The sequence below is a fragment of the Lachancea thermotolerans genome, assembly GCF_000142805.1.
Source record: "Lachancea thermotolerans CBS 6340 chromosome H complete sequence".
Taxonomy (NCBI): Eukaryota; Fungi; Ascomycota; class Saccharomycetes; order Saccharomycetales; family Saccharomycetaceae; genus Lachancea; species Lachancea thermotolerans.
Genome location: NC_013084.1, coordinates 888,632 through 910,015, shown reverse-complemented (window position 1 = coordinate 910,015; position 21,384 = coordinate 888,632). Strand labels below are relative to the sequence as shown.

At 48.0% G+C, this 21,384-nt stretch overlaps 10 protein-coding genes across 10 annotated transcripts; 8 read left to right on the top strand and 2 right to left on the bottom strand.

Moving 5' to 3' along the window:
- Window positions 1-1,236: 1,236 nt before the first annotated feature.
- LOG1 (Log1p) lies at window positions 1,237-1,956 on the top strand (the record flags this gene model as incomplete). Its single annotated transcript, XM_002556282.1, has 1 exon — window positions 1,237-1,956. The coding sequence occupies one exon, from the start codon at window positions 1,237-1,239 to the stop codon at window positions 1,954-1,956; it is 720 nt and encodes a 239-aa protein (XP_002556328.1).
- Window positions 1,957-4,122: 2,166 nt separating this feature from the next.
- On the top strand, window positions 4,123-5,592 carry KLTH0H10494g (KLTH0H10494p; the record flags this gene model as incomplete). The annotated part of the gene is made up of 1 exon (XM_002556281.1): window positions 4,123-5,592. One exon carries the CDS (start codon window positions 4,123-4,125, stop codon window positions 5,590-5,592), a length of 1,470 nt encoding a protein of 489 aa, XP_002556327.1.
- A 455-nt stretch (window positions 5,593-6,047) lies between these two features.
- TIM54 (Tim22-complex subunit TIM54) lies at window positions 6,048-7,496 on the top strand (the record flags this gene model as incomplete). The annotated part of the gene is made up of 1 exon (XM_002556280.1): window positions 6,048-7,496. One exon carries the CDS (start codon window positions 6,048-6,050, stop codon window positions 7,494-7,496), a length of 1,449 nt encoding a protein of 482 aa, XP_002556326.1.
- A 301-nt stretch (window positions 7,497-7,797) lies between these two features.
- On the top strand, window positions 7,798-8,736 carry PEP8 (retromer subunit PEP8; the record flags this gene model as incomplete). Its single annotated transcript, XM_002556279.1, has 1 exon — window positions 7,798-8,736. The coding sequence occupies one exon, from the start codon at window positions 7,798-7,800 to the stop codon at window positions 8,734-8,736; it is 939 nt and encodes a 312-aa protein (XP_002556325.1).
- Window positions 8,737-9,478: 742 nt separating this feature from the next.
- Window positions 9,479-11,782, top strand: IRC8 (Irc8p; the record flags this gene model as incomplete). Its single annotated transcript, XM_002556278.1, has 1 exon — window positions 9,479-11,782. One exon carries the CDS (start codon window positions 9,479-9,481, stop codon window positions 11,780-11,782), a length of 2,304 nt encoding a protein of 767 aa, XP_002556324.1.
- Window positions 11,783-12,246: 464 nt separating this feature from the next.
- On the top strand, window positions 12,247-15,474 carry MTR4 (ATP-dependent RNA helicase MTR4; the record flags this gene model as incomplete). The annotated part of the gene is made up of 1 exon (XM_002556277.1): window positions 12,247-15,474. One exon carries the CDS (start codon window positions 12,247-12,249, stop codon window positions 15,472-15,474), a length of 3,228 nt encoding a protein of 1,075 aa, XP_002556323.1.
- Window positions 15,475-15,522: 48 nt separating this feature from the next.
- HSM3 (Hsm3p) lies at window positions 15,523-16,965 on the bottom strand (the record flags this gene model as incomplete). Its single annotated transcript, XM_002556276.1, has 1 exon — window positions 15,523-16,965. The coding sequence occupies one exon, from the start codon at window positions 16,963-16,965 to the stop codon at window positions 15,523-15,525; it is 1,443 nt and encodes a 480-aa protein (XP_002556322.1).
- Window positions 16,966-17,047: 82 nt separating this feature from the next.
- Window positions 17,048-18,373, top strand: CHM7 (phosphatidic acid-binding protein CHM7; the record flags this gene model as incomplete). Its single annotated transcript, XM_002556275.1, has 1 exon — window positions 17,048-18,373. One exon carries the CDS (start codon window positions 17,048-17,050, stop codon window positions 18,371-18,373), a length of 1,326 nt encoding a protein of 441 aa, XP_002556321.1.
- A 9-nt stretch (window positions 18,374-18,382) lies between these two features.
- Window positions 18,383-19,600, bottom strand: KLTH0H10340g (UBX domain-containing protein; the record flags this gene model as incomplete). The annotated part of the gene is made up of 1 exon (XM_002556274.1): window positions 18,383-19,600. One exon carries the CDS (start codon window positions 19,598-19,600, stop codon window positions 18,383-18,385), a length of 1,218 nt encoding a protein of 405 aa, XP_002556320.1.
- Window positions 19,601-19,699: 99 nt separating this feature from the next.
- On the top strand, window positions 19,700-21,355 carry CHK1 (serine/threonine protein kinase CHK1; the record flags this gene model as incomplete). The annotated part of the gene is made up of 2 exons (XM_002556273.1): window positions 19,700-19,788; window positions 19,888-21,355. 2 exons carry the CDS (start codon window positions 19,700-19,702, stop codon window positions 21,353-21,355), a joined length of 1,557 nt encoding a protein of 518 aa, XP_002556319.1.
- Between the last annotated feature and the right edge of the window lie 29 nt (window positions 21,356-21,384).

The window sequence follows — 21,384 nt, the reverse complement described above, 5'->3', positions numbered from 1 at the left end:
CCACCCGGGCGGCGCTCGGCAAGGCGCGTGGCAGGAGCGCCTGGCAGTAATTCGCTCCCGTGCATTGCAGGGGGCTCCCCGCCCTTTCCTCAGTCATTTAGCTCGCTTCCTCACGCGGTGGAAGGCCGCGCTTTGCCCCTGGGTGCCAAGACAGTTTCCTTTCCCCTGGCGGCAATCTTTCGTTTTATATGCGCTGGTCGCTGTGTACGAACGCTCCAAAACCCAACGGGTGCCGCACGTCTGTCGCGCAGATCATCGCAGGGCCTCTCGCTGGCTCCCGATAGTGCATGAGACCGCGACGGAGTTTTTGCTGGACGCTGGTGCTCTGTCTTCTCCAGCGGGCGCGCGCTAGTTTCGCCGCAGCAAGCATGTGATCTGCGGCGGCGCCTGCGCTGCCTGAGCCCGGGATTCTATCGCGGAAGAAGTCGCGTAAAGGCGACGGACGCGCGTGTCAGTACCTTTTCCGTATTGGCGCCCTCGCGCCGCGCGGGCCGGCGTGAGGGCTTGGGTGTTCGCAATGGCAAAGATTCGTGCGGCTGAAACACGCTTCGGCAGAAAATCCTAGAAAGTTAGCTGCCTGTGCTAGCACCTTGCCAGATCTTCCGGAGCTCGGCCAAACGCGCCGTCGCCACGGCAGCGAGGGCTCAAATTTATATCGGCGTATGTCACGTGCAGGGCATCGCTGCGATAACAACGCAACATTGGCTTCACGCTGGCAAGCGTCGAGTCCGGCCCGCCCGAAACATCCGGCAGTTCCCAGCCGGTGCCAGCGGCCAGGCGCAGCTGTCAAGGCCCGGTCTCATACAAACATGTGTAGCTATGGACGAAAGCGATATCGCAGTGCTGAGCTACGTGCTGGGACGCCTTCATCGGCGCCGTACCGCTTGTGCCGGGCGTCTGTTTCGCTCAGCCCGTGCCTCTTTGGCCGGGGCGAGTCGGTGGAAGTTCCAATACCAGGTTCCCGGTCCTTCCGCACGGGTCATTTCGCTTCGTTAATGATTTAGTGACGTGCAGATACCCAAAAATTAAGCTATCTGTCCCCGAGGACTAACACCTCCAGCCCAAACAAGTCAACGGGAAACAAGTATAAGAGACCGGCGCTGAAACTGCAAAACGCTCTGTCCACTTTCTCAATAAACCATTCCCAACACGGAACAAAGAACCAGCCATCCACCGCTGCCTCTCTGACTTTCGATCGCCCCTTGAAAACACCAAATCGCCAACTCCCAAGCTACAATGACTGAGATCAAATCGCAAAAAGCTGTGTGCGTCTACTGCGGATCTTCGTTCGGCAAGGACCCTAAGTTCTCGGACGAGGCCCGCAAGCTGGGCCAGCTGCTGCACTCCATGCGCTGGAAGCTCGTGTACGGTGGCGGCACCACCGGGCTGATGGGCGAGATCGCGCGCGCAACCATGGGCCCTGACGTGGACGGGTTCGTGCACGGGATCATCCCCAACGCGCTGGTGGCGCGCGAGCGCACTGAGGAGTCCGAGGCGCCCGAGGCGACCGGAAAGGCCTCGGTGTCGACGTTCAACGAGGAAATCCGCAAGTCCGTCGAGAACCACAAGGGCTCCACGCCGCTCAGCCACGAGTACGGCTCGACGACTATCGTCCCCGACATGCACACGCGTAAGCGCATGATGGCGACCGAGAGCGACGCGTTCGTGGCCATGCCGGGCGGCTACGGCACCCTGGAGGAGATCATGGAGTGCATCACGTGGTCCCAGCTGGGCATCCACCAGAAGCCCGTCGTGCTCTTCAACACCGACGGCTTTTTCGACAGCCTGCTCCGCTTCATCCAGCACTCCATCGAGAGCGGCTTCATCAGCGAGAAGAACGGCCGCATCATCCAGGTCGCCACCACCGCCGAGGAGGTCATCGACAAGATCCAGCAGTACCAGGTGCCCGACGGCCGCTTCAACCTGAACTGGAGCGACGAGCACGAGGGCAACTGAGCTTTGCCGGAGGCAGGCCCTCCCTGTCGCGGACGCTCGACCGGCCCCGTCTGCCCGCTGCTCCACTCGCTAGACACAAACCCGCCGATACACTGTCCCCAGCCGCCTTGGGGATCCAACTACGTCTACGTCTATTCTATTCTATTCTATTCGCCCAGGCTTGTCAATATTTATGATTTCGAGGACTCCGACCACTTTAGAGCACACTTACGTAAAATATTATGAATAAACCGAATATCGTTTTACCAAAGCTGAAAAGCAGCGGGATCAGCTCCGCCGGCCGTTGTAGCACTTTGAACGGCACCTGCCGGTCACGTGCTCGATGCCTCCGGAGCCAACCCATCTCTCGTAATTGGCCTCCAGCCTCTCGTCTCCCGTGTCGCGCTCACACCGCACCTCTGCAGCCGTTGCTCCCATTCCGCTGCCGTTGGCTCCCGCACCTCGCTCACGTGCTCCTCATGCACCTTGCCGGACAACAGCACTCCGAGCGCCAGCTCTGATACCGTAAGCGGAAGCGCGGCGAATTCCGCGCATTTGGCTCGCGGGGCTTCCGTGGCGACGCCGCTGCGCGGCCGCGCTTCGCTGCCGGTTAGCGGATTAGGCCCGCCACATCACGCACGATGACATCGCGGCATTCCTTTTTTTTCTACTATCACACTTCGCCGTTCAGAACGCGGGACGACACCTCGCGCCGACTCCGAGGGAAAGTCCGCCGTATCGCGCGCCACTGTTTCTGCCCCCTTCTCTCCCTCTCCCTGCTAACACAACAAGGCCGCCGCCCGTATCCGCGCGGTATTCGGCCTCGGCCCAACAACGCAGATCTATCGCCTGGACTTCTCGGACTTTGCACCGGCAAACGGCCTGGCCGCGCTGTAGCGCGGCCAGCCCACGCGCTTCCACGCGCCTCCACGCGCCTCCGCACTCGCCGCCGCGCGCGCTCGCTCCCCAACGCACGTTTCAAACCGTCGTTCTCAGGAACCGCTCGTTGGCCGTGAGCAGCCTCTTCTGCATATACGTTTAAGCAGGGTCTCCGCTGCCGAGCCACGGGCTTTTCTTATCCAGCCCACCGCCGCGTCCACGTCACATGGTCTCCCGCGCTCGAGAGCTTCTATCCCGCCCGTAGCACGCACTCAAGATCTGCAGCAGAAATGTTAAGAATCATGCACCATTCTTCTTTGGACGCCAGATCTTTTTTTGGCGCGAATGCAGAACAGCCTAGCCCTTCTCAACAGCAAAGACGGCCTCTGATTACATAATGAAAAGAATTTTAAATTCCCCCTTAGCATGCACGGCGCGTCGGCCATATGCTGCGGCGCGTCTTAGCAGTGTGGGTCATCATGACGTGTGCAAACACGCATAGAAGAAGAGGGACTAGATTTACGGCCTGGTTGTAAAGCTCCTGGACAGCCCTGTGCTCGGCGCGACTTCCGTTTAGAAAACAGGCATTCGCTGCGTTGCGGGCATCCGCTCGCGCCGGCGGCCAGCGGCGGCGATAGCGAAGCTTCCTTTCACTGCAGGCGTTTACGGCTTCTCGGGAGTCGCCCGCAGATCAGCCAGGTGCTCGAGCGTATGCATAATCACGCATAGAAACCGCCGTGGCTGTGTTCCGCACATATCCCGTGCGACGCCCGTTACGGCTGGCAACTAGGAACGCTGCAGCATCCGGTATGGAAGTCATGGTGACTACTGCGGCGATCTAACGGGCGGATCTGAGCGGCAGCAGGCGAAGGGAACGAAGGTGCGCCAAAGCGGGCAGGTGCGAACACCACACGGCAGGAACGCAGCGATGGCAGTTGCTTTGGTAAGCCGTTGTTGTCGCATGCATCTGCAGGCGTCTTAGGCATCGAACAAATTTTTCAGTACAGGGCTGGAGGAAGGAAAGGACGGTACAGGCTTCTTCAACGCTCATACAAAGGAGACAGATTTTGGCATGGCCGAAAAGAAAAAAAGTGGACTTAGAAAAGCCAAATCAATCTGGCGAGGATAACAGGTGTTTTGTCTCCCAACCAACGCTAGTTCATTCCAGTTCACCGCCGGAACCCCACACGTTTTTAGGGACGGTCCGAGGTTACAGGGTTTCGGGTACAGATCCACAGTGCCACACCGCCAAGTCACTGGAAGCAGAGCAAGTTGTCCCTTCTTTTCGACAGTTTGGCCTTTCCTTGCATGGACAAGCACACCAAGAAGGGTCCGTGGACTCCGGCCGAGGACAGGGCGCTGCTTTCGCTGGTCCAGGAGCTCGGCCCGCAGAATTGGGTCCGAATCGCGTCGTCGCTGCAGTTCCGGTCGCCCAAGCAGTGCCGCGAGCGGTACCACCAGAACCTCAAGCCGTCGCTCAACAAGTCGCCGATCTCGGACGACGAGGGCGCGGTGATTGAGGACCTGGTCAACAAGCTGGGCAAGAAGTGGGCGGAAATCGCGCGCCTGCTGAACAACGGGCGCAGCGACAACGCCATCAAGAACTGGTGGAACGGCGGCGCCAACAAGCGCAAGCGCGCCCGCTCGCTGACAAGCGTCAACACCGCGAGTTCCCCGGCGCACCCCGGCATTAACGGCGCGGGCGCGCTGTCGCCGCCCATGGCCTACGCCAAGAGCCCCGGCGCGTACGCGCCGCACTCAGCAGGCCCACAGCCCGTTTCTGTGGTTTCCTCCGTGTCGCATGCATTACCTTCCGCGCTTCCCACGCCGCCCGGGGCGTCGCTGGCGCCCGCGCGGCAGTCCGCGACCGTGGGCGCATCGAGCACACCGCCCTCGCTGTCGCCGCCACTTCGATCGCGCGCGCTGCCCTCGACTTCGCTTCCGCCGGTGACTTTTCTTCAACAGCCGATGTACATGCTTCCCTATGCTAACATGTCTTCAGGCCCCGCCCAGCCACCGCTTCCCCCGCCACCGTTTCACGGAGTCAATCAGTTTTACGCCCCCGCTCAGCCCTTGCTGCAGCGGCCGTCTCACTCCCAGCATGCACCGCAGCAACTGCAATCCCACCCACACTCGCTAATGCATGCCCTGCCGCACTCCAAGAGCCAATCCGAACTCCCGTCGCTGAACTCCGGCCCTCGGCCGCGATCAAGAAGGACCTCGGTATCAATTGAGAACAGAGGTTCTGCCGACGCGAAGAACGGCCCTTCGAGTGGCACTTCCAGGAGGTCTTCGATCGCCTTCTTGGATGGATTTGGAAGCAATAAGCGTCCAAATTTTAATCAGAACGGTTCTCCTTTGACCTTCAGCAGGCGCGTGAGCGCGGTGTCCCTCGGCCCTTCAGCCAGCAACAGTTCAAGTACCAGCAGCATTCTTTCATTTCCCGTTGGATCTTCCGGAGTCGGAAGCGCAGCAACCAGCCAGGCCACCCCGCCCGGCTCGCTCAATGTTGCATCCAACGCCTCACCCCCGCCTGGTGCGACATCTAAATCAACGGGTGAAATTTTTAAGCTTGATTTCAAGTTCGGCGATAATCGCGTACAAAAGGGCACTCCTGCGAACTCTAAACCCAAGCTGCATACAAGCTTCGCGAGCGAAAAATCGTGTCAGCAGGCTGTTAATCCTCCAAGAGTTCCGGAGCAGTCCCGGGTCAAACTGCATGATCTTCTCAACGACTCCAACGATGATGATCAACCAAGTAATAGTACGGTTTCATAAATGGCAATCTGGCATGATGCTATATATCAAAGTAACATATGGTGGGCCGCCATGAGGTCAGTTCGCTGACAAAGGCCTTTGGGATATAATGCGAACCTAGCATAACTTGCGCGTTCAGTACAAGCAGAGTCCAGGTTCATACGCGGTGCTACTAGCGGCACTATGAAGGTATCTTATTTACGAAGTGTAATGATTCTAACCCAGCTGCCCTGCATGAATAATACGGGCAATTTGGATGCTTAGCAACTAAACATAGTACGCGGAAGATTCTTTAACTGGATGATGTACTTCCCAGCATCGGCATGTTCTGTACTGATGAAAAGCTTTGAAATGTTTGTGCTCTAAAGAGAGTTGATTTTCAAATTTTTCGGTAAACGCTGGTTCTAAAATTTCTAAAATTTGTGAATCTTGTTAGATAATCCATAGACTTACTGTGAACCTGCTTTGCGAGACCAATGTCAAGTTCTGAGAACCCTAAACCGCCTCAAGATGGTCCAAAGATCTTGAAGAAGCCAGGGTACAGCAACCCTGCCTTTAAAGCCATGGGAATACCTACTTTACGTTTACCATCAAGGAATTGGATGATCTTTTGGACGGTGCTCACAGTGTCAGTCTCTGGTATAGTATACGACAAGCAGCAGCAAAAGAAAATCGTCAAGAAATGGTGCAAAACTGTGGAACCGTTATCTGAGGAGAAATTTCCAGTAAATGAGGTCCCTCGAAAAGTTACCGTGTTTGTTGCACCTCCTCCAAGCGACTACTTAGATACAAGCATGTCTGTTTGGAGACGCTTTGTAAAGCCCGTTCTTTACAGTAGCGGCATCGATTACGAAGTCTTTACAGAAGAAAAACAGGGCCCTATCAGGGCGGAAGTCGCTGAGCGCATACGAGAACTGAGAAGAGAGTTGATCAAACATGAGGAGGACATAAAACGCTTGAATGACGAGAAAAAGATTTGGAACAGATGCAAGCGTGCTCTGACAGGCAAATTGCAGCATATGCGGTCGTCTGAAGGACTAGACCAGGAGATAGAGAAGGCCGCAGCAGAAAAGTTCAAAGCTGAGTTTGACTACAAGAACCTTCTAGGAGTGTACTATAAAAACAAAAACAAAAGCAACAAGGTAGTAGCCGAGGATGCGCTTGTTTCAAGTCCAGAAATGGCGGGGGGAGTTATTTGTATCGGCAGAGGTGCATATAAAGAGTATATTGAAGGTGTGCATGAGGGCATCCTTGGTCCTCTAGAGCCTACCGCGACAACAAATGCCCAGACAGAGGCGGCCTCCGAGAAAGCGCCAGCTCTCCCAGAAGTTCTTTCCGGAGCCACTCAGACTGAAGCAAAAGTCGAGAACTCCAACGAAGTCAGCGAAAATGCAACCCCAAATACAGAAACTGCACTAACAAATGAAAGTGCTGAAGCCGAGAGCGCGAAGGATTCCGATCTCGATCCTGAAGGGTCTGCGAAGCCCAAACCTGTACCCAAGCCGTACATATCACCCAAAGGCTATGAAAGTGCGGAATTACCGCAAGAACTTTCTTCCCCAAACGTCGCCCGGGACTTGATCACAGGAATCCCAGCTTTATTTTACCAGCCCATTTTAGTCATCCCGATGCCTAACTTAGTGGGGTTTCTAAACATCCCGGAACGCATATATCGGTATTATAGAAGGAGGTACTTGGCTGAAGAGTACTGCAAGGCTGCTGCCAGCTGTGTACTACAGAAAGTGAGGCCTTTTGACGGCACAACAGACCTTGAGATCGCGAAGTCTGAAGAAAATGACTGGCCAAAGAAATGGGTTCAACAAGGCCTGGAGAAAGATAGCCCATGGGTTCAAGAGCTTCAAGGTGACCGCAGGGTGTTGGAAAAGCTGACCGTTTACGACCCGTCGCTCATTAAAGAGGAGTGATCGAACTCTGCGTGAGCCTGTAAAAAACCTGAATTACTTGTACATATCGTATTATCATACTACAACTTTGATAAACACGCTAGATTATTTTGTTCGCAAGCTGATTAAAACGGCGCAGATACAGCTTAGAACATCACAGCCCCTGTGCTTGTGAAAGCCTATTAACGTACAAGGCTGCGATTCACTATCTAAGTCACCAATATAATCATATACGAACTATCGGTTCTGTCACTGAACTAAGAAGGGCGATTGAGTGACCAGAAACCCTTCTTAAGTCGCACCGAACAGAAGCAGGGCCAAAATGAGTTTGTTTTTCAAGTCGCCTATCGATATAGAAGTCCTGCTTGATGGAGAAGAATCTAGGAAACATGTTGAGGTTGCCAATGCGTCCAATAACTCTACCGCGAAAACGTTGAAAGATAGATTTCCAGTCTATGAGGACGGGGAGAGCGTAAGTGGCATTGTTACCTTGAGAGTAAAGGAGGGCCGTAAGCTTGAACACCTTGGAGTAAAAGTTAGCTTAATCGGAAGTGTCGATATTTCAAAGTCTAGCTCTGATTACAAGAAGCGCCCCGTCGACACATTTTTGAGCCTTTCTGCTGACTTATGCCCCCAGGGGGAATTAATGCACTCTCAAAGCTTTCCTTTCAGCTTCAAGGATGTCGAAAAGCGATATGATTCTTACAGAGGCAAGAACGTCGATGTCTCATATTACGTTAAAGTCACCGTATTACGCAAATCAACTGATGTTGTGAAGTTCAAGCGTTTCTGGTGCCTACTTTACAACAGTGAGCCTCCTGCTCCAGCTTTATCTAAGTCTTCAGACGACGCTAAGCCGGTCAAGCTTGATATAGGTATTGAAAACTGCCTTCACATCGAGTTTGAATACTCGAAGTCGCAATACTCGTTGAAGGATGTCATAGTTGGAAGGATATACTTCTTGCTTACGAGACTGAAAGTTAAACACATGGAGCTGAGCCTTGTAACGCGAGAGACATGTGGCCTAGAGCCCAACCAATTGTCGGATACAACTTCCATTCGCTACGAGATAATGGACGGATCCCCTGTAAAAGGCGAAACGATACCAATCCGGCTATTCCTGGGCGGTTACGATTTGACGCCTAACAGCAATTTTAACCATTTCAGCATCAGGAACTATCTTAGTTTGGTAATCATCGATGAAGACGGGAGAAGATACTTCAAACAATCAGAAATTGTTCTCTACCGGAAAAGAAACTAGAAGACTATGCTCTCTGCACAGCAAGACCAGGGAAGTAGGTGGTTAAATATATATTTCGACTTGCCAGCCAAAATCCACAAGCGGCTGTGTAAATTTCAACGATTTTACGTGAAGCTCTATGAAGGGCATTGCCAAAAACGGATAAGCTTTAAGTTTTATTCAAGACAACGTCAGCATAATTTAACCGCATGCTTTAATATTCAGAAAATAGCCCCGTCCCATTAATGTGCTTGAAGATTAAAACCTGCGTATCCCCTTCTTCTAGCTCCGTAGACTTACCATTCGGCCTCGTTCGATTAGCTTCAAACAGGCCCCGCCACTGAATGCAATACTCTTAATTGTACTCTCATGAAAGCGCAAAGGGACAAAGTCCGTTCCCTTCGATAGCACCCTGGTGAAGCAACCACACAAAAATTGCAGTTGCCTAACATACGTGGAAAGCAAATAGGTGCCCAGGTGCCCTTAGGTGGGGTCTACCACTTAAGTCCACTCGTTTCTGTTGTATGGAAAATCGTGATTATATAATCACCGATATCCCGATCTGGAATATCATAAACATAGGACTTTCACTATGAACCCTCACTAAGAACAGTTCCCCATTTTATGATAACCACTTCATCAGTATTCCACAGGATTTGCATTGTTATTTCTCATATACGGGTACTGTCACTTGTATTAGTCTAGAAAACCGAGCGGTTCTGGATTGCAAAGCCAACCAAGCTATTGGCAATACCTTCATACTATGCGAAGAAAAAAGCCATGCAACTTAGTGTTAAGCTTAACTCGAATTTGCGCAGCATTGTTGAGCCTGTCTAGTGGCGCCTTTTCCATAGCAGTGCTTTGTGTGGGACCGCAGGAGTCATGCTTCAACGAGGCAGCGTTGATAATAATTCTGATCGGCGCTATAATGAATGCAATGGTTCAAATAGCGCTAGCGATTCGGGACGAACTATTTTTTAAGTTCATCTCTATTTTTCCACTATCGATGACACTTGGGTCCGGAGTTTGCTACATTAAGTTCTTGATTGAGCGATTACCAACCACAAATATTTCTTCGGGAAGGGCTGGTCTTGTTACTGCGCATTTGAGTATCCTTCTGTCCACACTACTGTTGAGTGGAGCTTCCTCATCATTAACGCCTCAACACGCTACAAAAGAAAGCGTCAAAGTCCATGGTCCCGGCGGGGACATGGAACCCGGGAACAACGAACAAACAAAAGTAGCGACAAAGACTGTCGCAATGAAAAACTCTTCGCAAACTCTGACCCCGGAGCATGATTTTCAAGAAATATACTCCCACCAGAACTGGATGAACAAATACTCATCCACGTACTCTGGCTCTGAGAGCGCGTCTGCAACCTCAGTAGTCAAGCACAGTTTAGAAGCGCAAGCATCCCAAAATTCGGCTCAGGAACAAATGTTCGCGGATCCAAGCCGCAAGATATCAAAAAAGCCAAAGGTGCGGTCTTTCCTCAGAATGAGACCCAAGAATAAGGTTAGCAAAGATAGAGCTGTACTTGAAACGCCTCAAATGGATGAAAGCATCCAGGCACACTATGTCACAAGGCTCTCTACTATCCAGGACAACTCCAAGAGTTTCCTAAATGTCACCCATAATCTACAACACCGCGATGTTAGCAGTAAAAGTGCGCGCTCCAGCTCATTACTTAGCGATCATGGAAAGGCTACGGTGTTCGATGAGGATGCCTTTCTGATGGAAAAGAATGCTGTTCACCGTATTAACAGTGCTCTTTTGCCTCCATCCCTCAGAGCTTCTGACAAAGACGACAAGAACTACAAGTGGAACTCCGGCATTAGTGAGCTCCACAACTCCCCGCCCACAAGTTCAGTAACGGAAGATGGCCTGGATTTGTTACAAGAAAATGATTTGGAAGACATCCCGCAGGCTCCCGACTGGAGCAAACCCCTTGATACAAACGCAGATACCCCAAAGTTGTTGAAAAAAGTCAATTTTCAGGACTGGCAGACCCATAGCGACAGGCTCCTGGAGAGCGAAAGAATTCTTAGCGAATCAAGCCCCAAGCTTCTGCCAGGACTTTTGTTTCAGCCGAAGGATCGCTTGCAACCAGAAGTCGACTTCAGCTTTCCCGCACAAAAACCTAAATTGGACTTTGATGACTTTCTTGGACACAACAACGATGACACAGTCAGCGAACTTGACATTCTCTTTCGCCGCGAAGAAGGGGGGCTGACTGATAAAAGCGATACCGCAGATTTCATGGAAAGCATCTTGAAACAAAATGATGTTTCAACGAATTTGAAACGATTATCAAAAGAGATGAGCTTCACAAGCGGCAATCACTCTCCCACGAAATCCATGACATCAATTATCACAAACTCTGCTAATGGAAGCTTCAAATATCCTTCCAGATCACCCCAAAAGTCTCCGTCGAAATCACCATCTAAATTTGGTTCAATGTTTTCCAATGCTGGCCATTCGCAAGCATCGAATCACATTCATCATTCTCGATCCAACTCGCAGATCACAGCTTTTTTGCACACAGTTGCGAACAAGGGAAACACCAACAGCTCTGTCCAATCCTCTCCAACCCGCGGCGGAAGGCTTAGGAGAAGTTTCAGCAAAAAAATGTCTCTATCCAGCATCTCTTTCAAGCAAGAAGAAGACGAGTGTTTGCACGAACACATAAGAGGCAAAAGCATCGACTTTAGCTACGTGCATTCTTTGCAAAACAAACACTCGCCTTCGAAATCTCTGACGTTGGCTGGAAGGCGAAATAGTATGTTTGCCCCTGGTGACTTGAAATTAAGAACCGTTAGCGCTATATTTTCAGAGGATGATGCGGGACACAATAGTACTGTTTCAAAACTCAAACAGGGCATAGGTCCTACAGAGGATGTTACTAATCAAAAGACCGAGGACTCTAGTACGCGAAGTTCACAGTCTATCACCAGTGAAACTCACTACCCACAAGCTGTAATTGGCGAGTACGATCGAGAAAAATGGTCGACACTGTTGAGTATGTCACTAATAGATTCTCCCAAAAGTGCAGCAGCCAACTATTAAAACAAGGAGAGCCATTGCATAAGGCATTTTTCGCATTATTTGCCTCATAAAATTTGCATACAGAAAATTTCATAAATTTGCAAGTTCTACTTGGTGAGTTTCAAATCTCTCACTGCATATTATAGCCATCACGGTTGTTTGGCGACAAATTCAAAATCTCGTGATAAATCGCCGGCTTTTGGACTTTTTTGATCCATAAAAGGCTTTCGAAATTTTCTGCTCCATCCAGGCAAATGGTGTGCACCAGTTCATGACCCAGTATATCAAGCGCTCTTTAATGTAATTGAACTGGAAGCTAAGTTTGCCGTTCTGTCATCACGATAATCATTGTTTACGTATAAAGAAAAATTTGCCGTGTTTAGCAGTAATAACCAGAAAACAAGAGATGCGATGAGATGAGTTCATCACAATCATCAGTAAAAGCTTTAAGTGAAATACGACAACAAAGTCCTCCGTCGTTGATAATGGATAATGACGACTTGTTTGACGTTTTCGATGAAAAGTCTACAGACTTGCCTCAGCTAGAAGCTCCGCCAAAGGAACCTATAGAAACTAATGGAGAAGCAGTTGAGGAGGTTCAGGACGTGAAGAAGCGCCACAGAGCCTCCTCCGAAGACGAACCTAAAGAAGACAGCGCAACAGCGCACGACTCAGCTAAAAGACCCAAAAATGGGAAAAAGATCTTGGAAAAGAAGAAGAAATCAGAAGTTGTTCCAGTCCTAGCTGATTCTTTCGAGCAGGAAGCCTCTCGCGAGGTTAATGCGTCTATGGGGCTAGGTGCTGCCAACAGCGTGCAAGTTGAAGAAGATGGGAAAGTCAAACTATCGCATCAAGTCAGACACCAGGTCGCACTTCCTCCACACTATGACTACAAACCCATTGGTGAACACAAGCGCCAAAATGAAGCGAGGACGTATCCTTTTACATTGGACCCCTTTCAGGATACCGCTATCTCATGTATTGATAGGGGCGAATCGGTCCTGGTCTCTGCTCACACATCTGCGGGTAAGACTGTAGTTGCAGAGTACGCAATTGCGCAGTCGATGAGAAACAAGCAAAGAGTTATTTATACATCGCCCATCAAAGCTCTATCCAATCAAAAATACAGAGAGCTTCTTGCTGATTTTGGAGATGTTGGGTTGATGACAGGTGATATAACTATAAACCCTGACGCAGGGTGCCTCGTAATGACCACCGAAATTCTAAGAAGTATGTTATACAGGGGTAGTGAAGTTATGAGAGAAGTGGCTTGGGTTGTTTTTGATGAAGTGCATTACATGAGAGACAAGGAGCGTGGTGTGGTCTGGGAAGAAACTATTATTCTGCTGCCTGACAAGGTCCGTTACGTTTTCTTGTCTGCCACTATTCCTAACGCAATGGAGTTTGCTGAATGGATCTGTAAGATACATTCCCAACCGTGTCATATTGTTTACACTGATTTCCGTCCAACACCGCTTCAGCATTATCTATTCCCAGCACATGGAGATGGCATACATCTGGTTGTTGACGAGAAAAGCACGTTTAGGGAGGAAAACTTTCAAAAGGCAATGGCATCTATCAGCAATCAAGTGGGTGACAACCCAGGCTCAACAAATTCTAGAGGCAAGAAAGGCCAGACCTACAAGGGCGGCGCCTCGAAAGGTGACTCCAAAGGCGATATCTACAAGATTGTGAGAATGATATGGAAGAAGAAATACAATCCTGTAATTGTATTTTCCTTTAGCAAAAGAGACTGCGAGGAGCTAGCTTTGAAGATGTCAAAACTTGACTTTAACTCGGAGGATGAGAAGGAAGCGTTGACTAAAATTTTTACTAACGCCATTGAACTTCTCCCTGAGACTGACAGAGAGCTTCCTCAAATAAAACATATATTACCGCTGCTAAGAAGAGGTATAGGTATCCACCACTCGGGCCTACTACCTATTCTTAAAGAAGTGATTGAGATTTTGTTCCAGGAGGGCTTCTTGAAGGTTTTATTTGCCACAGAAACATTCTCTATCGGTTTGAATATGCCTGCAAAAACTGTCGTTTTCACCAGTGTGAGGAAATGGGATGGCAAACAGTTTCGTTGGGTTTCTGGTGGTGAGTACATCCAGATGTCAGGCCGTGCCGGTCGTCGTGGCCTGGATGACCGTGGTATTGTGATTATGATGATCGACGAAAAGATGGAACCTCAAGTTGCCAAGGGAATGGTTAAAGGCCAAGCTGATAGGCTAGATTCTGCCTTTCACCTCGGGTATAACATGATCTTGAACCTGATGAGGGTGGAGGGAATATCCCCAGAGTTCATGCTGGAGCATTCGTTCTTTCAATTTCAGAATGCAACATCGGTTCCTCTCATGGAGAAAAAACTCACGGAACTCTCCGCCAAGTCAGAGAGCATGGTCATTGAGGATGAGCAGAACATAAAAGACTATTACGAAATTCAGAAGACCCTCGATGGCTACTCTGAAGACATTCGTCAAATAGTCACACATCCTTCGAATGTACTAAGCTTCTTACAGCCAGGAAGGCTTATTGAGGTTCAGGTGGGCAACGCAAACTATTGTTGGGCTGCCGTGGTTGACTGCACTAAAAGAACAAGCAAGTTGTCAGCTGTTTACAGTGACCACGAGTCCTGGATTGTCAAAGTTGTTGTCAATACAATGTATGTGGATGCCCCATTAAACCTTATCAAACCATTTAATCCAGTTTTCCCTGAAGGGATAAGGCCGGCAAGCGTTGGCGAAAAGTCTGTTTCTACTATCATTCCCATTACGCTTAACTCGATTAAAAGTGTGGGCAACTTGAGGCTTCATATGCCCAAAGACATCTTAGCTGGGAGTCAGCAAGTTGCCGTGGGCAAGTCCATCAAAGAAGTCAGAAGAAGGTTTTCGGACAAAGTGCCCGTCATGGACCCTATAAAAAACATGAAGATTGAAGATGAAGATTTTCAAAAACTGCTTCAGAAAAGCGAAGTGTTAAAGTCAAGGCAATCCTCAAATCCTTTGTCAGGTTCTGTGAGATTAGACGACCTTTACCAGAAATACAATGAGAAAGTTTCCATCAACTCAGAAATTAGGCAGTTGAAGAAAAAGATTCAAGAAGCCCAAGCCGTGACACAGCTCGATGACTTACGCCGTCGTAAAAGGGTTTTACGTCGTCTCGACTTTTGCACTCCTAACGACATCATAGAATTGAAAGGCAGGGTTGCTTGCGAGATTTCCAGTGGTGATGAGCTTCTTTTAACTGAGTTGATCTTCAACGGTAACTTTAACGACCTAACCCCAGAGCAGGCGGCTGCATTACTTTCATGCTTCGCATTCCAAGAGCGCTGTAAAGAGGCTCCAAGGCTGAAGCCTGAGCTTGCAGAACCGCTCAAAAATATGAGAGAAGTTGCTGCGAAGATAGCAAAAATTGTGAAAGACTCGAAAATCGAGATTGTTGAGAAGGACTACGTGGAGAGTTTCAGACATGAACTTATGGAAGTCGTGTACGAATGGTGTAAGGGTGCAACTTTTACTCAGATTTGCAAGATGACAGATGTCTACGAAGGCTCTCTCATCAGAATGTTCAAGCGTCTTGAAGAGCTAATTAAAGAGCTGGTCGAGGTTTCCAATACCATCGGAAACTCTATGCTTAGGGAGAAAATGGAGGCTGCCTTGAATCTGATTCACAGAGACATTGTGTCTGCTGGTTCGTTGTATTTGTGATTTAGTAATATATAACCACTGTAAAATAAAACGCATGCTCTAGAATCTTTACAGATATGTATCCGCAACATGAGCCATTGAGTCCTGGACTTTTCCGCCATTCACCAAAAGGCGATATGCTTCTTGGGTTGGTTGAAACCAAACATTTAGCATTCCACTGTCGAACGTGAGCAAGTTTTCCAAAACTTCTCGCCTTAGCTCAGATGTTTCTGGTTCCGTGATAGAGCCTGACTTATCATCGAGCGTGTTTGACATTACCTTTGATAGATCGTTGAGTAAGTAGCGTGCTGAGTATTCGTAACATGTTAGCTTCTGAAGCAAGACCATCTGTTCAGAATAGGGAAGTGACAAAATTGCGTCAGACGTTAAATTATCTTTGACTTGATCAAAGGATTGTTTTTCAGATATTAGGTTTCTCCAAGCCATTAAATTTGACGGCGTCACTGTCAAGTTTCCCAAAATATAATCATGCTGAACTTCCATAAGATATGATGGCTTGATGAATTTCATGAATTCAGAGAAATCTAGATTCGAAGGTGTCAAATTCAAGTACCTAGAGTCCAGCTCTTCAAAGTAATGAGAGTCACTGAGCATTGAAATTTCCTTGAATAAGCTGAACAGATATTTCCGCCCAAAGGTTTCAATCATGTAATCCTCGTGCATTTGTTTGTAGAGTTTGCCGTAAATTGGTATGACAACACTCAGCACACGGTCTAAAACCCAAATACTAAACTGTCGCTGCTCACTTGTAGCTCCCATGATTTTCAGAATTGAAACATAATAATCAGTTACATTAATAAACAAGAAAATATCCTTGTCCAATGCCTTGTGGATTTCTGTCTCACCAAAGATAAATAACTTATCCTGAAATTCGCTGCGATCTGTGTGGGGAAGAATGCCATTCATAAGAGCCAAGAGCCTGGTCGTACAGATAGGATCGAACTGGGAACGCACGCGCAACAGTAGTTGTAGGTTGTCTTTCAAAATGCGTCTTCTTATTAATGCATCTGAGGTTAGTTGTTCTAAACATTTTTCGATTTCGCTGACAATATCTAGCTCTGTCGATGCATCAAATAATTGTTCTAACATCAGGTCGATAAGTCCTGTGCCAGCGAAGAGCCCTTTCGGCTGTGAGCGGCTCAAAACCTTACATGCTAATCTCACCAAGTTGATCACATGACTTGATAGAGCATGGCCCATCTCCTCCACTGTGAATGCTTCCAGCACTTGGTCGAATGAAGTCAGACCTATCACCCGCTCAAAAACTTCAGCAGTAGTGCTATGATCCAGCTCTTCAGGAGCTTGGCTGAAGATTTCCTTCAGAGATTTCAAAAATTCTGTCTTGTTCCCTGGAAGGGTGGTGGCGTTGCAGAGTTGAAGATTAGCTCTATTCAACTGCTTATTGAGAGTCACATAATCTTTTGTGTTAAAGCTAGTGGTGATAGCATCAAGTAGACAGTCACTGCTCAAATTATTCGTGAGTTCTGCCATTTCGGCTGCACTTAAGTTCTGAAAGTTAACTCGACTACGAAGGAAAGACTTCCTTCTTGAATATTTAAATGGGTCGCTGTTAATGAGGGACACAACGCTCTCCAAATCAAGGCTCACATCCCTGTATTCAGACTTCAGAAAACTGAAGGATTTAAATCCTGAGGGTTACGAGGCGAATGTGAGGTACTGGAGACACCTATTGCTGGATGAAGTTTTTAGTGATAAATTGATCTGCCAATGTGGAAGTGAACTTTTGAAAGAGCTTTCAGACAAAGAGTTAGGACCTCCTAAATGTTTGGACACTGCATTAGATAGCCTTATTTCCGATGGCCTCTTAATAGCTAAAGAACGTTTTAAGCGCAATAACAATAGCAAGATTTTGAAGGCTTTCAGTTGGACTATAGGGTATATTCTTGCCGGCCGCTCACAAGCTACCACACGCACTTCAGAAGGAGCCAATTATTTGAGAGACGCTGATTTCGTAGTTCTTCCAACCACAAAGAGGAAAAGCCTTCAGGCCGAACAGCGCATGAGGTCCTCTATTTGCAAGAAAGCTATAAGGTATTCAGACCTTATCTTCTCAAAGCTCGAATTCTGCAAGATAGTTGGTATGGAAGAGAACCTGCAGGGCTGGAATGAGTTTGAGATAGTTTTGATGTACATGGAAACGTACATGGGTGTTATTGTAACAGATTGTAATACTGTCAAGGTCTGTACGAGGGACATGGCACCTTTACTCGCTAAGTTTGACTTTAACTTTATATCCGAAAACGATAGAAACATTGCATCAGTTAAAGAAACATACTCTATCTTGCAATTTCAGGTTTCCATGCTTGAAGATCGAATTCGTGAAAGAAAGCAAGTTCTCGCTGAATGTATCAAATCTGATAAGCCCAAGGACCTTCAGAGATTACATTTGCGAGCTAAGAAGCTTCTAGAAAGAAACCTAACAACTGCCTGCAGAAACTTACAAAATATTGAAACACTTAAAAGCGATATAGAGATGTCGCTCGACAACGTCAACTTGAGGAACACATTATTGGCCTCTCGAGACGTAATGTCCAATGTTTCTGCCGAACTCGGGGATACTGAAAGTGTCGAAAAACTGCTCGATGAAATCAGCTTAGAAAGATCGAAGAATGAAGAGATTAGTGATATTCTTGCTGGTAAGCTTGACGATCAAAATGATGAACAGTTGAATGAGGAGTTGGAGGAGCTAGACGCAGAAGTAAAGAAAGAGCAAGAGGTGACGCGAGAGCTCTCAAAACTTAAGATAAGCTCATACCAGGGATTCGGGCCTGAGGAAGTTGCACTGGTGGCCGGAAGAGAGTCGCCAGTTGAAGAGGAATCGAGGGCAGATCTGGGACCCTCGGAAAGCAAAAACAAAGAGCCTATTTTGTCAACATAAATACCAAAACTACTTACCTTCCTTCCCTTTTTTGTCTTCGAGCTTCACGCTATTTCCGTTGAAGGTTTTACGGTCGCGGTCACTCGCTTCGTTATCGTCAGCGTTTACAAACTGGAAAACATTAGGTGATACTGGGCGGGAAGGAAGACTTAACTCAGACGGGTTTCGAGCCAGCTGATGCCTGATGTAAGGGGAATTTGCGGGAGAATTAAACTTTGAAGAAGCCGGAGATTTTTCATTGGGTTTTGTTGTCTGCTGAATATCTGAGTCAGGCTCATTAGCCTTTTCAGAATTCCACCAACCGGTAACGGAGTTAAACATCCTTCCCAAGAGCCCGGGACCCTGGACATCAATAATTTGTACGTTGTTATCATCATTTTCGACCGCTTTCAAAATTAAAACCGAACGTGGTGTTAGTTGTAGTGAACTTAGAGATCTCAACTCATCTGACTCCTGAAATGATTCACGGGGTATACTTCTGAAGAAAACATATGGCGCGTCGCCGTCGTCTCTGTTCTCGTCGATCCACCTCCTGACAGAGTTGAGTGTTGCGTTGGACTTGAACTGGTGACAGATTGCATGCCCGTTAAGTAGTCGTATCTGCAGAGTGCACGTCTTCGCGGTTAAATGATCAGTATTTTTGATGTTATCGTGCAGGCTGTCCAAAGCGCGGCGTTCATGGGCAACAGGTTCGCGATTTTTGGCTTTGAGCTCTTCCCGGTCGGCCTTCACAAGTCTTCTTATCCGCTCGCGCTCTTCTTTTTCAACCTTGCGCTGTTTCAAAACTTCTTCATGATGCAACTGTGCTGCCCTTTGCGCTGCCTGCTCTTTTAGGGTCGAGTTTTGTTTAGGGGAAGACTCCGAATTTGTGTTTCTGGGTATATGACCCAAACATGCTAACAGTGTATTCCTGTGGACCTGACCATCAGTCTTGACCACAGTAGCTTCAACAACGCCAGTAATTTTACCTTCCTTAATACAACAAACGCTTGGTACGGGAACTGAAGGAAATATTTGCTCGAAATATCCGTATTCTGGCTGTCCTTTTGTCAGCTTAAGAGCTATACACGTCGTAACGAGTTGTTGCCTCAACTCCCTATTGAACCAACTTCGGAGCCAGTTGTCGTTCCCCTCGGTACAGTATACAACCAAAGGTTTCTGTTCTTGTAGCGAAAGCTGAACTGCCTGCTGCACAGAGCTCATAAATTCCAACTCTGGCCTGCTCATGACGAACTCACTTTCCGATAGTATCTTAAACACTAAGTATTATTTATTTTCATTTGTTTTTCAAGGTCACCACATATATATAATTATTATACAGTAAACATGTCCATCAACTTCTCGCAAAGATCGCCGCTTCCAAAGATCAAGAACCTGGTTCTGGGCGAAACAGTTGGACAGGGTTCATTCGCATTGTAGGTTTAATGTTTTTTTGATGCTTAATATTACAAAGTTTGGGCGAATGCCCAAAAGATAGCTGCTCAGACGGACGAATACTAACTCGTGTTTAATAGCGTTAAGGCCGCCTGCCTGGAGTCAAATCCAGAAACTGTAGTAGCAGTCAAATTCGTGCATCTTCCTACTTGCGTTAAACATGGTCTGAGCGAAAAAGATGCAATACAAGAAGTTGTCATCCAATCGAAGTGCAGCGATCACTTGAACATCTTGAAGGTTATAGATTGCAATGTGACCAAAAACTTTCTCTGGATTGCCATGGAGATGGCCGGTGGAGGCGACTTGTTTGATAAGATTGAGCCAGATGTGGGCGTGGATGCTGAGGTCGCCCAATTTTATTTCAAGCAATTAATTAGCGCTGTGACCTATCTGCATGAAAAATGCGGCATCGCCCACAGGGACATTAAGCCAGAAAATATTCTGCTAGACAGTGATGGAAACTTAAAGCTTGCAGACTTCGGTCTAGCTTCCCAATTCAGGCGCAAAGACGGCACGAAGAGATTGTCGTCGGACACGCGAGGCAGTCTCCCTTATATGGCGCCAGAAATATTACATTCCCGGAACTACCATGCTGATCTTACAGATATATGGTCCTGTGGGGTACTAGTGTTTGTTTTGTTGACTGGCGAAACTCCGTGGGAACAACCAAGCCGTGACGACGACCAATTTCGTGAATTTTCAGAAAATTGTGGAAACATGGTTAGCGGGCCATGGAACAAGATCAGCCTAACTCAACTAAATTTAGTCCGCAAGATGCTTCAGCCTGACCCACGAAAAAGGGTTACGTTAAGTGAACTTCGCACTCATGTGTGGTACACTAGTCTCGTATCTTTTTCTGATGAAGGCGGCCGTTGCAATGATCCACAATTGCTATCTCAGAAGCTTTTGAGTAAACTCCACGTTTCTTTGAGCGATGATGCATACACTCAATTTATGAAAGATGATTTTTGCTTGAAAATCCCCACTCATACGTCGACACAGCCGATTCAATCAGAGATCGCTGACTTGCGCCACGATAGTTTTTGTGCATCTGGCCGACTCGCTACTCAGCATGAGTTTTTCGGGCAGCCTGGTTCCAGACAGGCGTCGAACCCTGATACTGAATGGACACAGCAAGTTCATGTGGACATGGCCACCCAACAATTTCAGGTAAACTCAATTCCAGAAGGAGCTTTCATAAGCACATCTGTTTTGACAAAATTTTATTCACATCGAGAAATGAGTTCAATTCTTCCAATGCTGGAGTATGCCCTCCGGAACTTTAGTATTCCGGTGAAGACAGGCTCGTACGAAACTTTTCTTGAGCTCAGAGATTCCCACAAGCTAGAAGATGTTTTCCCAGTCACTATCCAAATTAAAACAATGGATAGGAAGGGATGGTTTCTATCCGGTAACGTGTCTCTATCTAACGCTTATGGGGGTCTCGTCCTAATTAGCTTCAATAGGAGAAGCGGGGACCCGCTGGAATGGAGAAGGCTTTTCAAGAAAGTAAGCCTAGTGTGTCGAGAACTGGTTTACGTGCCATAAAAAACCCTTAACTCCAGCTGCATATAAAA